The sequence below is a fragment of the Lepidochelys kempii genome, chromosome 24 (assembly GCF_965140285.1).
Source record: "Lepidochelys kempii isolate rLepKem1 chromosome 24, rLepKem1.hap1, whole genome shotgun sequence".
Classification (NCBI taxonomy): domain Eukaryota; kingdom Metazoa; phylum Chordata; order Testudines; family Cheloniidae; genus Lepidochelys; species Lepidochelys kempii.
In genome coordinates, this window is record NC_136403.1 from 6,916,432 (window position 1) to 6,929,869 (window position 13,438).

Genomic DNA, 13,438 nt, shown 5'->3' on the forward strand with positions numbered 1-13,438 from the left:
AAACAAAACATTTCCTTCCACCCACGATGATTCTTTTTTTTAACTTTTTGATTCGCAGAAAATTTTGTAACATTTTGTGTTGGGTTTGGCTTGAAACAATTTTTTTTTTTCATATTTACCAGCAAACTGGGAAATGCGTTCGGCTTCCCGCTCTAGTTCTGAGCCTAGTCCTCCAAGCGAATAGCTGAAAATGAACCAGCTTTGCAAAATTGCCTAGCTCAGGCCCAGAATTGCTTGGGTTGCTTTGGCTATGATTTAGATGAAAAAAGGAATGACATATTACTCACCCATCAAAAAATAATGACTGGCTTCTGGTGAAAAGTGGAGTGGAATTTTGCCAGGCTGTAATAAACAAAGAAACACAGCAGTGGCTATTGTAGTAACACACAGGGGCTCCAGCTGAGATTCTCATCCCGCCAGGCACAGTTCTTCATATATGGATCTTTACAACCCCTTTGTGAGGCAGGGCAGTGGTATTATCCGCATTGTACAGATGGGGAAACTGAGGCATGGCACAACTAAGCGATTTGTCCAAGGACACCCAGCAGGACAGTGGCAGAGCTGGGAATAGCTCCCAGGTCTCTAGAGTCCTCATACAGTGCCTGGCCTACTAGACAATGCTGCTGCTCCATGTGATGCTTTCTGAAGGAACAGAGGGACCAAGGAAGCGCAGCCGTCCTTATCTGGTTCGTCTGCATCATCTGGCATTTTATGCCCCCAGTTCCACAGGCTGCATGATTTCCGTGTGGGTATCAGCAGCGGGAATGGAAAGAATGTGTATTGTCTTGAATTGGATTTTGGAAGGATTTGACGATGCAGGCTATGAAAAGCCCTGACGGTTCAGTGGTGCTTTTCACTGGCCTCATTTAAATAAAATGCACCAAGCGAGCCACATCACAGAGTCTGTGGTCTTGGACAAAAGGGTGAGTCAGAGACCCAGCAAGACGGTCAAGGTGCGAATTCAAAGAGCTAATGTCTCCGCACCCTGAATGGAAAAAAAGATGCAGCCAGTTCTGTATCATTTCCTTCCTGGTCTCGCCTTCAGTGAGAACTCAGAACAGGGTGCCCAAAGTTGGGGGAGTTTTTGAAATACCACAGGCTGGGTCTGTGCTGACGGTGGAACTTAAAGGAAATGCAAGAGTAAGAGTGAGCGCTGCAGAGATGGGCTGATGTCACCTATACGACAGGATGCGTTTGCACAGCATCCATCAGCATGGTCTCAGAGGGCTTTGCAAAACGATCTCTCGACTGCAAATGAGAGCCAACGGGGAGTGTACGGTCTCAGGGGCAGTGGACAGGCTCCCAAGCCTTTCCCTTCAAAGGCCTTGTCTAGAGCTGGCTGGGGGTTTTCTGACGAAACGATTTTTCTATAGAAAATGCTGATTTGTCCAGACCGAAGCTGTTCACGGGAAAAGTTTGGGTTTCAATGAATCTCCCAGTTAGAAACGTGGGAGGAAAGAACAGTTTTGAAATGGTCTGAATGTCCCATTTTGACTTTTTCTAAACAAAGAGTTTCATTTTTCAGTTCGAAGTGACTTTGTGTTTTGAAATTTCAATTCATTTATATGAGAAAAAAGGTCAAAGTGGGGAAAAAAGGACAAAATTGAAATGAAACATTTCTATTGATCCAATATGAAAAAAATTTCAGATATTGGTTTGCAATTTTTTGGGGGGGGATTTCAAGTTTTCATCCCAGTTCCAGGTGGGAAAGAAATGTCAAAAATCTCGAAAACTCTCACGACATGGGAAAAACAGTTCCCGCCCAGCTCTAACTTTGTCTACAAACCAACGCTGTCTTGCTTTCACTAAACCAGTATAGTTAAATCAGTACAACACCCCTTGTCTCGACGTTTTTATACCAATATAAAACTGCTGATCATACGACAGCTCCTTTCCATATGGAAAGGGAAATTAGCTATCCTGATATAAGGCGTCTTTATACCAGTATAACTGCATCCGCATTGTGGGCTGTACTGCCATAACTATCCTGGTAAGAAATCACACCGCTAACATATTTATACCAGTGTAACTTTTAAATGGAGACCAGACCGAAGTCACAGGTTCAAATCCAGTTGTCATTTTGATGGCCTAATGTTGTAGGACTCAAACTAAAACCGCTCAGAGCCTGCACTTGTCCACTTGGCATTTACTTGTTTGTAGTCTGGGCAATGAAACCAAGGCATGGAAACAGAACTCCCATCTCCCCCCAGCTATGGGCCCTGCAGCTCAGGGTTGAGACTGAGGGGGAGCGGGGAAGTTTGCCATGCTGTTGTCCGGACTGCCAATCAGAAGACTCCAATCTCCAGGACTGTCAAATTCTCTCTTCTCAGAGACACTAAATCACTTTTTATATTAAAAATGGAAAGCAGCAGATAGTAAATGCACCTTGAACTTAATTCTAAAAGCTGCAATGTACTGGGCACACTTTCAGCTCAGAGAGAGCCGGAAACTCCAATGCAAAGGTCTCCTGCAGCCCCATTGATCCATCCCAGTATAGAGTCAGGGCACAGTATGGCCATAGACAGCCTCAGCTCTGTGCATGAAACTCCCTCTGAAATGAATGGGATCTGGGTTATACAAGTACAGGAATTTGATCCTACAGACACTGGGGCAAAGGTATTCCATTGAACTCAATGGTGTTAGACACCCAAATACCTTTTGAGGAGCTGGGCCTAGGAACATATAATGATGAATGAATAAACCAGGCCGTGAATATTAACAAAGGCTGATTTTTAGAAATGCTTTTCAGCTCACATTCACTTCTTTTGGAAAAGCGGCATCCGACGAAGTGGGTATTCACCCATGAAAGCTCGTGCTCCAATACATCTGTTAGTCTGTAAGGTGCCAGAGGACTCTTTGCCGCTTTTACAGATCCAGACTAACACAGCGACCCCTCTGAAGCTTTACTTCTTTTGGAGACGTGGGTGCTCTGAAAATCAGGTTCTAAGGGGATTAAAACCAGAAAGGACTAATACTTCCCTTTACTTCTCCTGGGCTTTCATTTTTAAAGTTTATTCCTTTTCATCTTCTATTAGATTGTTTGTTTGTTTGTTTTACTCTTTGCCCCCTGCCTTTGTATGCAGTAACACTCTTTTACAGATGTCAGGTTTCAGAGTAACAGCCGTGTTAGTCTGTATTTGCAAAAAGAAAAGGAGTACTTGTGGCACCTTAGAGGCTAACCAATTTATTTGAGCATGAGCTTTCGTGAACTACAGCTCACTTCAAATGTGTTGTTTTTAAATTCAGCAGGAAGGTTGCTAGCTCATCTGGCTGTTGAAGCAAGGCTGGAGCCCAGTGCTTGTGAAATGTTTGTTTGTTTCAGTCGCAAGCTGCGATCATGGGTGGATTAGTTATTTTTTATTCAGAGGGTTAATTGGATTGCCAATTCTGGGCGCTGCAATGAAATGTGGTTCTACCACAGTGACACCTTGTGGCTGAATGAATGAATGAATGAATGAATGAATGAATGAATGCATCCGATGAAGTGAGCTGTAGCTCACGAAAGCTCATGCTCAAATAAATTGGTTAGTCTTTAAGGTGCCACAAGTACTCCTTTTCTTTTTACTCTGAAACCTGTGGCTGAATGGAAATTTAACCCCAGACGACTGCTAACAAAAAATCCGGGGAGCCATTCAGACCCCATTAAAAATACGATTGCCAACCCCAAGCATTCAAAAATCATGTCAGGCCTCTCAAAATCATGCATTGGCTTAAAAATCATGAGATTTTTAAAAAGAACCACTGTGGGGTTCTTCTCATTTGCTTTTTGGTATCTTAGCCTTTAGGGTTCATATTTTCACATTTCCGACATGAGGGTGAGAAATTTATTTCCGTAAAAAAATGAAAGCTGAAATTCTCACATAGTAACTTGACTCTAGGAGCTGGGGCTTTAAGAAAAGCACCCACTACCCTCTGTAAGAAATTAAATAAATAAAATAAATAATCACACATTATTAGTTATTATTTGCGAGGTGGCAGCATCGAGGGGCCCCAATCTGGGGTCAGGATTCCATTGTGCTAGGCGCTGTACAAACAGACCAACAACAACAACAAGAGCCCCGACAAGCTCATTAGAAGGATTTTGTCTCGCGGCCACTTGTCTCCACGCTGTGCCTCGATCCGGTGGATGCTGTTTAAGGGTGTGTGGATTTGGGGGAGGGGGGGTGACTCCCCCTCAAAACCCTGGACTTGGGGGGAGTTCAGCCCCAGAGCCAAACTTTGCAACTTCAGTTTTCTGTGCATGTGTCACTAAGACATCAGCAAAGCCCCAGACCGGCCCGGAGCAGACAGCATTCCGGCCGTGCTCCTCCTCCCACCTCCACGCTGAGCATCCGCCCGCCCACGCGGCCCCTTGCTCCGGGCCGTGGCCACGCCCAGAAAACTACAACTCCCGCCATGCCGTGGGGCGGGGCGGTTGAGCGGTGCCGGCGACAACCTAGCCGGGGGCACGCGCCCCGCCCATTGGCCAGCCAGGCCACGTCAATCCGCTGGAGGCGGGGCCCACTGCCGGGCTTTGTCGTCCCCCTGCTCGGCTTCCGTAGCGGGAGGGATCGCAGGTGCGGACGCTGGCGGCTCCTCGGCAGGGGTAGTTGTGGGGCGGCCTCCACAACTCTCCCGGGCCCCAGCGCCTGCCCCCCCTCTCCGGCCCGTGCCCCCCAGTCCTGACGCCCCCCCTCCAGCCCATCCCCCGACTCCTGGGCCCCAGCCCCCCTCTCCGGCCCGTGCCCCCCAGCCCTGACCCCCAGCCCCCCCTCTCCGGCCCGTGCCCCCCAGTCCTGACCCCCCCCCTCCAGCCCATCCCCCAACTCCTGGGTCCCAGCGCCTGACCCCCTCTCCGACCCGTGCCCCCCAGCCCTGACTCCCAGTCCTGGGCCCCAGCCCCCCCCTCCGGCCCGTGCCCCCCAGTCCTGACCCCCCCTCCAGCCCCTGGTCCTGGACCCCAGTGCCTGCCCCCCCTCTGGCCCGTGCCCCCCAGTCCTGACCCCCGCCTCCAGCCCACCCCCCAACTCCTGGGTCCCAGCGCCTGACCCCCTCTCAGGCCTGTGCCCCCCCAGGCCTGACCCCCCCCCTCTAGCCCCAAAGCCTGACCCCTCCGCCTCGCTCTGAGCCTACCCAGCCCTTGGCCCCAGATCTTGATCCCCCCCCAGTCCTGGGCCCCAGAGCCTGACCCCCCATCCCGCCACCGCCATGGGGGCCACCGTGTTCTTCGGCTGCACGTTCGTGGCCTTCGGCCCAGCCTTCTCCCTCTTCCTGCTCACTGTGGCCGGGGACCCGCTCCGGATCATCATCCTGGTGGCAGGGTGAGTCTGGGGCTGGGGACAGGCTCCCCCCGGGCGGGGATCGTCCGGGTCGGGGGGTTGGTAATGGGGACTTCCCGTGTAGTGTCTGGGGGTGGAGCTGGGGGCTGAGGGGGCTCCCTCGTGGAAGTCATGCTAGGGCTGGGTGACTTGTGGGGGACCCTTGGTGAGGAGGTGCAGGGACACCCCCCCTCTCCCCCCAGCATGATCCACCTGGTGGTGGGGTGGGTCCATACTAGGCATTCCCTCAGGGGCTGGACTTGTCTGAGGTCCCACTCAGGGAGTGTGTGGCGGTGCTAGATACCCCTGTGGGGGAGCTGCATCCCCGTGAGCTGGGGGGGGGACCCCCTTGGGTGATTCTATTGGCAGCTGGGGGTGGTGACCCATTGGGATAGGGGGTTGCTAGGGGCCCCATCAGGTTGATTGTCCTGGAGAACAGGAGAACTTGGAGAACTTGTAGGGGTGATCACATGGGGGAGGTCTGGGGGGGAGATGAAGGTTGCCCCCATCTCTGGGTTAGCCTGCAGGCACTTGCGGGGGGGTCTTCTTTGTATTGTCTCTGGGTGACAGACCTGGTCTAGGCTGAGTCTCCCCCATTCCAGGCAGAGTGAGGCTTTAACTTTCTAGCACCATTTGGAAAGTGGAAAACTAACCCTGCGTTTCCTGGCTTTTCACCTTTTGTTTTCTGTCTTTTGGACTTAACTCTGAACATTCTTGGGAGGATTAAGTTGCCCCCCACGTCTCCTGGTTTCCCAGCAATTGAGTTCCTGGACTTCAGCTCTCGTGTTCCAGAAGGGACGTAATGGCCACATGGCTGCAACCTTATCTGCACCTTAGCCATGTAATCTGTGTACCAACCGTACAGGCTGGGTGAGACATCTCCAACTGGTGCCAAACAGCAGCTCCTGAGCTACAGAGCAAGTGTAGTCAGGATTTAAACCACCTTTGCTCAAACTTTTGCGACTCTAAAGTCCACTCAGGGCTCAGTGTTTGCACTGTATTATTGTGCAGGACCTCTTTGGGGTGGGGGTTCGGATCGCTTGGCTGCTTTAACTGCTGTGCAGTGTTGTATGTTGCGCTCTTAAAGAGCCGGTTACATGTGTCTCTTGGCTGCAGGCTGACCCTGTAATACAATGTCCCTCGGTGAGTCTCTGGCAGCCGGGATTGAACGCTGGACCTCTGGGTAGAAAAGCATGAGGCTCTACTGCCTGCGCTAAAAGCCCCACATTGGAGCAGGCTCATAAATGGCCCTGCCACCACTAGGGGTGATAGAGCACCCCACCAAGTGGGCGGGGGTTACAGGCTCCATGTGACAAATGGACATTTATTATTTGCAAAAAAACTCTTAAGACCCCCCAGTATTTGCTCTTCTGTGTTGACTGTTGCAGGATTGCAGCTACCAGTCAATCAGTAACAAGACCTGGTGATGCCCATGAGTCAGCAGCAGCGTGAGGTGTTTGCTGCTTATGGAAGGGAGTTGGCCAGCCCAGACCGATGGTTGTAGTGGTCCGTTTCTCACCGCAGGGATGGGTCTTGGAAGGAGACCCATGTTCTTGAATCTTCCCCATTTTACAGAGAGGAAGTGCTTTGCCCGGAGTTGCTGAGTGAGTCAGTGTCAACTCTAAGAGTAGAACCTAGGCCCCACACCTCCTTTTTGCCCCCTGCCTAGGAGAAGCATGTCTCACACAAGCATGATCAAGTGTGGTATGAGATGATAAAACTTCCCTTACTGAGCGCATGACCCACAGGGAAACTGCTGCCTTGACAACACACATCTTAGCTTGTTTCCCATTTCTCTCTCTTTGACAGGGCGTTTTTCTGGCTAGTTTCCCTGCTGCTGGCCTCTTTGATCTGGTTCATTTCAGTGCAGCTCAGCGATCGGGAGGACTCCAGGCTGCAGTATGGCCTCCTCGTTTTTGGGGCCGCGGTTTCGGTGCTGCTGCAGGAGGCGTTTCGATTTGCCTACTTCAAGCTACTCAAGTAAGCGAACCCCTCTAGGAGCAGACTGTTTCCCCCTGTGTGAAATGGGGCTGCCCTCCTGGGTAAGGTGCTGTGAGATCTGCTGATGAAAAGAGTTAGGCAGTATTATTAGAAACCGTGGGTGGCACCTGATTGTCGAACCCTCTCCCAAGTGTTGCCCCTGTGTCTTCCTTGTAGATATGATCCATTAGCTGCTCTTTTTCTCTGCCACTTGCTTGATAAATACCACCTCCCCCTGTATGCCGCCAGCCCCCCTTCCAGTTCATCTCCTGCTTCAAACCCATCAGCCATTCTCTTCTTTCTCTGACCCCCAGGAAAGCCGACGAAGGCTTGGCGACGCTCAGTGAGGATGGGCAGTCTCCCATCTCCCTCAAGCAGATGGCCTATGGTGAGTCAGCTGCTGGGCAAGGGCCTGTGCTTCCCCTCCCCCCACGTAAATGACTGACCCCTCCACGCACCGTTTCAGACATGCCCTGCAGCAGGCCTAGGGTGCCCAGATATCACGGTGATGGGGTGATACAAGAATTGGAACAGAGCAGCCAGGAGCTGCTGACTCTGTGCTGCAATCGCTGGCTGGCAGTCATGCTTCCATCTGTTAACTTCTGCCACTTACCAGTAGCCTTGGCGCGTACTTAAGATGCATCTTCCTCCCCTTGCCGGTCCCATCCCCTCCCTGCCCCAGAACGTATTGGGCACAGCCCTGCGATGCACTGAATTCTCCAGGCATCTCCGGATGGTAAGTCTGTCTCCTCACCTCCTGGGAAAGCAGGGGTAGCGTGGAAGATGCTGGGGGACTCCCCGGCGCTTGTCAAATGAGTCCAAAGCTAGTTGTGATGCTCTGCATAGCCGTTGGTAACTTCAGCGCTGTTGGACGATATACTCTTCCTCCTCCTAGTGTCGGGGCTGTCCTTCGGGATCATCAGTGGGGTCTTCTCGGTCATTAACATCCTGGCGGACTCCATAGGGCCAGGCATCGTAGGGATCCATGGGGATTCGCCTTATTACTTCATCACGTCAGGTAAGGCAGGAGCCCCTGTGTGCTTGGGAATGAAGGGATCGCTCCTGCCCTGATGCCATTCATTGGGTTGGTCAAACACAGCCGGAGGAACCAGCTTTCCCTCCAGCTGTAGATGATCAGATACAACCAGAACCAGAGGAGACTGTTGGGGCATGATGCAAGGCTGCCCCGTCCCTCCCTGTCAGCCAAGAGCTAAATATAACACCACAGTAGCATCCATCTTGGGAGGCAGTGCCGTCTACTGGTTAGAGCAGGAAACTGGGAGTGTAGAGAGCTATTGTTAATCCTGGCCCCGTTGAAGTAAACGGTAAACCTCCTTCATTGGGGTTTTAGTCCCGGCTCTGCTACTGATCTTGGTGTGACCTTGGGCCCTCACTAAAAATGTGACTACCTGCTGGTGGGGCTCTGAATCTTGATGACTAGCATGTGTCTTGAGAGCCCTGGATGAAAGGGGCTAGAAAAGGGTTATCGTTACATAGCCTGGAGGAACCGCTTGTGGCTACAGCTGTGAATCCTTCTTCCAAATGAGATGTGACACCTAGGTCCTCTTTGTTTAGGGTCGCTAATGATCCTTATAAAGACTGGGATGTTAGTCTGAAATTTATCCCCTTTCCCAACTTCAGATTCCACTGGTGAAACTATTCCCACCTCCTCCTATAAAAGCTTTTTGTGTGGGGTGGCTGCTGGGCTCCACTCCAGAGGTGGCTGCATTTCAGTAGCCATGCACATACCTGTCTGCAAAACCCTTCGGGATCCTCCAGGCAGAAAGATGCTATAGAAGTGGGGAGAGGGTGGTAACATGTTGCTGTTGTGAAGGTTTGGGGTGCTGACACCTCACTGGTCTGACCCCCCGCACCCCCCTCTCCTGCCAGCATTCCTGACCATGGCCGTCGTCTTCCTACACACGTTCTGGGGGGTGATCTTCTTTGACGCCTGCGAGAGGCGGCGGTATTGGTCCCTGGCGCTGGTGGTGGCCAGTCACCTCATCACGTCTGGGTTGGTGAGTGGGGCTGAAGTTGTTGCTCGATAGAGAGGCGATCGGATCCGACAGCCAGCAGTGTGGGGCTGGCTAGCCCTACCCTGGCCTTTGCAGGGGAGAGGATGGGAGCCTGGGGTCGTGGGAAATGGGATAGTCCAGGCTTCAGTCTGCTGAAATGTCACACAGGCTCATTCAGGGCTAGTCACTCCCTGTTCTGCCCCTCCCCCTGCGGTGGCTGATCCTGACAGCTTGTGAGGGGTGGGAGCGTAAGCAGTGTTAATAAAGGACTTAAGGATCCCAAAGGCCCCTTGCAAGGGGCTCTGTATTATCCACTAAGCTCCTCATGGTGAAACCGCTGGGCAGAAGTTGCAGGAGGGATCAGCATTGCTCTGCTCAGACAGAGGAGGGAATGCTGCCTGTCTGTCCCAAAGACTTAGAGAGCCTGGACCGGGGGCAGTCGCTGGGACTGGGTGCCAGGGCTCTGCAGGCAGACGGAAGGCAGCGGCCCTTCTGACCTCACTCTCCCTCCTTCGCTCCTAGACGTTCCTGAATCCCTGGTACCAGGCCAGCCTCGTCCCCATTTACATCATCACCATCTCCATGGGCGTCTGGGCCTTCTTCACGGCTGGAGGCTCCTTGCACAACGTCCTCACCTGCCTCTCCTGTAAGGATCTAGCCAGCCGGCCCCCTCGTGGGAGGGTGGGGGGCGTTTGGCAGTACGGCAGTCACTGAAAGTGCTGGAGAGTGACACTAACCTACTCGGGAGACTCCCTTGGCCTAAGGTGCTTTGGGGGGCAGTGGCATATGGACAGCAGCAGCTCCCAGTTGGCCGGATACACACAACATCCCACCTAATGACCCGCTCCAAGACAATTGGCTTGAAATGATGTGAGATAAGAAGGCCTCGGAGACCCTGATCCTGCCTGGCCTGCAGCGGGAGGGGGAAGCAAGTGGGATGGGATTAGTCGGGAATTTCCACCAGATCCCAGACTGCTCCACCCTTGACTTCTGGTGGGGGGGGGCTATTCCCCCCCCCCGGAGTGCTGGCTGTCTCTTGTGGTAGCTGGGTGGTGTATGGCAACAGAGACTCCCAGCCAGGTGCTGAGGCTGGGGTTGCCCAGACGCCGCTCCATCGCTAACCGTCTAAACGCGGTGGTGGGGAAACAGCCCTGGTAGGTCCAAGTCATCCTCCAGTCCCACGAGCTGGTAGAGAACATGCAGCCTCTGCCCTGGCCCTGAGAGACATTCGCTCTCCATTGGCCAGCTCAGTCCTTGCTCTCGCTGCTGAGACCCCCAGCGAGGAGACTGGTGTGGGCCACGTAGTGCCGGTGGCATGCAGCCTCCCCTCTTAGGGCACAGACTGTGGCTGATCTCCAGCCTCCTGCAGAAGCTGGATTCGAACCTGTGAGCCAGAAGTAGAAGGGTATGAAACCTTTAAGCCACCCAAGCGGCTTCATGTGTTCTCCATTGCTGTCTGGCTCAGCCAGGCCCCCCGCTGCTGGGGACTGCCTGAGTTACTGACTTTTGCCCTTCCCTTGCAGGTAAACAGGAGGAAGAGAACCGAGTGATGCTGTACTCTGCGCTGCAGGTCCCCGTCGAGGACTGAGCCCCTCCTCAGGCCAGCACCTGCCTGCCAGAGACATCCAGGGAAGACCAATACCCCAAGTGCCCTGTTCTCTGCGGCTGGGAGCAGCCTGGGACTCGCCCTCCCCATGGCAGGAGCTGGGGCATGGGACTCAGAGCAGATCACCCTGTTCACGGGGCTGGGCAGCTGTGCTGGTGGAGGCGCGGCTGGGATTGCGAAGCCCTGGGGGGCCCTGGCAGTCTCTGTGCTGTGGATTCAGGGGCCTGGGGCACTGCCGGAGTTTCTTTCCCTCCTGTCAGCTGCAAAGGACTGAAGCTCTGACCGGGCCTCTTGAACTCGAACCTGCCCAGAATCGGACTCATGGCAGGTCTTGCAAACTCTGCTCCCCCCTTTCCCTGTACAAACGTCGCCCGCTTCGGAGGCGAATTGTCCCGCGGCTCCTCTGTCTGACTGGGCTGCAGCAGAGGGTGCTGGAAAGTCCTGTCTGGAGGCACTGACGACTCGCTTTTGAAATGGTCCTTTATTGGCATCTGTTTATCTGCATCTCTGATACTGTAGGGTCTGGGTTAGCGCCTCGGTTGGCAGAGCAGCGAGCCCATCTGGCTGCCCGCCTCCTGCCCTGGGGCCACGAAGGGCCCTCTGAACTCTCAGCCCTGCCCCAGGGTTTGTGGTAGTGAGAACAGCTGTGGCGTTTCTGTGCTTGCCACGACGCCAGTGTGACCGGCTCAGCTGGGAACTCGCCCGCTGGCAAAGGTTGGCCTGCTTTGGGGAGGGCTCAGTTGGAATGGAACTCTAAAAGGATGGGGTGCTCCCCCCCCACCCCACGAGGTGCGACCAACCCTGCTAACTTCCATCCAGTGGCAGCTGGGTGAGGGCGCCTCCTGCAGGGTTAGTGAGCCCAATTTCCCTGGGTGATGGTCTAGAAACTCTACAGCATTCCATCCGGGGCTCTTCCCCAGCAAGGCACGCATGTGTCTCAGCCTGAAGGACCTGCCCCATTGCAACATAGCCTGGCAAGGCGGCTGAGCATTAATGTGGCTGCCTCCACGAGAGAGCTGCTCTCCTAGCTACGCATGTGGGAAGCATCTGGGGCAAAGGTAGGCATGCATCCGTGTCGCTCCCAGGCACCCCCTACTGGGAGGTCATGCAGCGTGCAAGTCATGCAGAATGGAGGGGAAGGATCTGCTGCAGAAGGGGTTGCAGTATCACTGGGTCTGCAAGGGCTAATCTGCTGTAGCAGGCACTGCCCAGCTCTTGGCAATGCCACGCGGCAGCTCGTCTCCAGAGAACCAGATGCTTCCAGTGCTGTGGAAGAGGGCCGAATGGTGCTGCTTTGTTCAGGGGCTAAAATGATTGCCCCGCTAACCCCACCCTGGAGACTCCTTGAGGGTGGAGAGCAGCTGCTACAAGAAGTTGAGTTGGGTTTTTTCCCCCTAAGTTTGGGAGAAGATTCACTAAAAGTCTGTAAAATTGGGATTTTTAAAATATTTTTTTGATTCAGAGTAAAATCCTTTTAATAGAGATGGTGTGATGACTGATAAAGCCTTCTTTTGTAATGGGGCAGGAGTGAGACCTGGTGTTTTCTTCTGGCCATGTCTGCGGTAAATCCACTTACTTTTGGGGAGGGGGCGAATTGTATCCATGCCTAGGGAATCTCCACTAAGGGCTACCCACTATCATAGCAGTTGGGATCAGGGCCCTGCACAGCTACTCAGTGAGATAAGCCCTGCCCTGAAGAGCTGCCAATCTAAATAGACTGGGGGAGGAGGGGAAACAGGCACAGAGTTGAAGTGACTTGCCCAAGATCATGCAGCAGGTCCGTGGCGGAGTTGGGAATAGAACCCAACTCTTCTGCATCCCTGACTAGTGCCCTACCCCCCGGGCCACGCTGCACATGCTGAGAGCACAGGCCAAGCCTAGGAGCGTTGCAAAAATGCACTTTCAGCTCAGATTGGGAAATCTCTTCCATCAGCCTGGCCACTTCCTCAGTGCAGTGTCTCTGAACCAGGCTACTTGTGATTCTTACCAAGTTCCTTCTCTCCCATCTTCCAGCCAAGTCTTAAGTGCTAAACTCATTAACCCTTGTACCACCCCTGGGCAGAAAATATTATGCCAAATTTAGGTGCTGCTAAGTTAGCAGCCCAGTTGGCAATAGGGGCAGTAGAAGAACTCTCTTTAACTGGCTTTCTGTGGCACATACTTGCTCTTTATTCTCTCTTCCTGCTTTCCCAGCTTCCTGTGGTGCAGAACTTACCCATCAAATAGCCTAGAAGCAGCGGTTGGTAGTGCCCAGCCGCCAGCAGGGGGAGCACAGGGCTCTGGCAAGTCCATGCCAGTCCTACAGTGCAGGAGGCAGCTGCCTCTCCTTAGTAACAGGCTGTGGTTTGTCTAGGCGGCAATGTTTCTGCCATGGTGACTGGGTTTTGGCATAAGTGTGTGTTGGCGGCAGCTGTTAGCATGAAGAATTAATGGGTGACGTTTCCGTGCCTCGGTTTCCCCGTCACCAAAATAGACTCCTCACGCTGGCAGGGTCAGGTGGGGGTTAATGCAACAGTGTGTTCAGATGCGGGGACTGAGGG

At 53.3% G+C, this 13,438-nt stretch overlaps 1 protein-coding gene across 2 annotated transcripts; it reads left to right on the forward strand.

Moving 5' to 3' along the window:
* The first annotated feature begins 4,513 nt into the window (after nucleotides 1-4,513).
* On the forward strand, nucleotides 4,514-12,380 carry APH1A (aph-1A gamma-secretase subunit). 2 transcript variants are annotated; one of them, XM_073322769.2, is made up of 7 exons: nucleotides 4,514-5,300; nucleotides 7,107-7,277; nucleotides 7,592-7,665; nucleotides 8,173-8,295; nucleotides 9,168-9,295; nucleotides 9,815-9,938; nucleotides 10,816-12,380. In XM_073322769.2, the coding sequence occupies exons 1-7, from the start codon at nucleotides 5,188-5,190 to the stop codon at nucleotides 10,878-10,880; spliced, it is 798 nt and encodes a 265-aa protein (XP_073178870.1). In that variant the 5' UTR covers nucleotides 4,514-5,187; the 3' UTR covers nucleotides 10,881-12,380. The 2 variants fall into 2 exon arrangements, with proteins under 2 accessions (XP_073178870.1, XP_073178871.1); XM_073322770.1 differs by lacking the exon at nucleotides 4,514-5,300 and adding an exon at nucleotides 5,318-6,167.
* The last annotated feature ends 1,058 nt before the right edge of the window (nucleotides 12,381-13,438 follow it).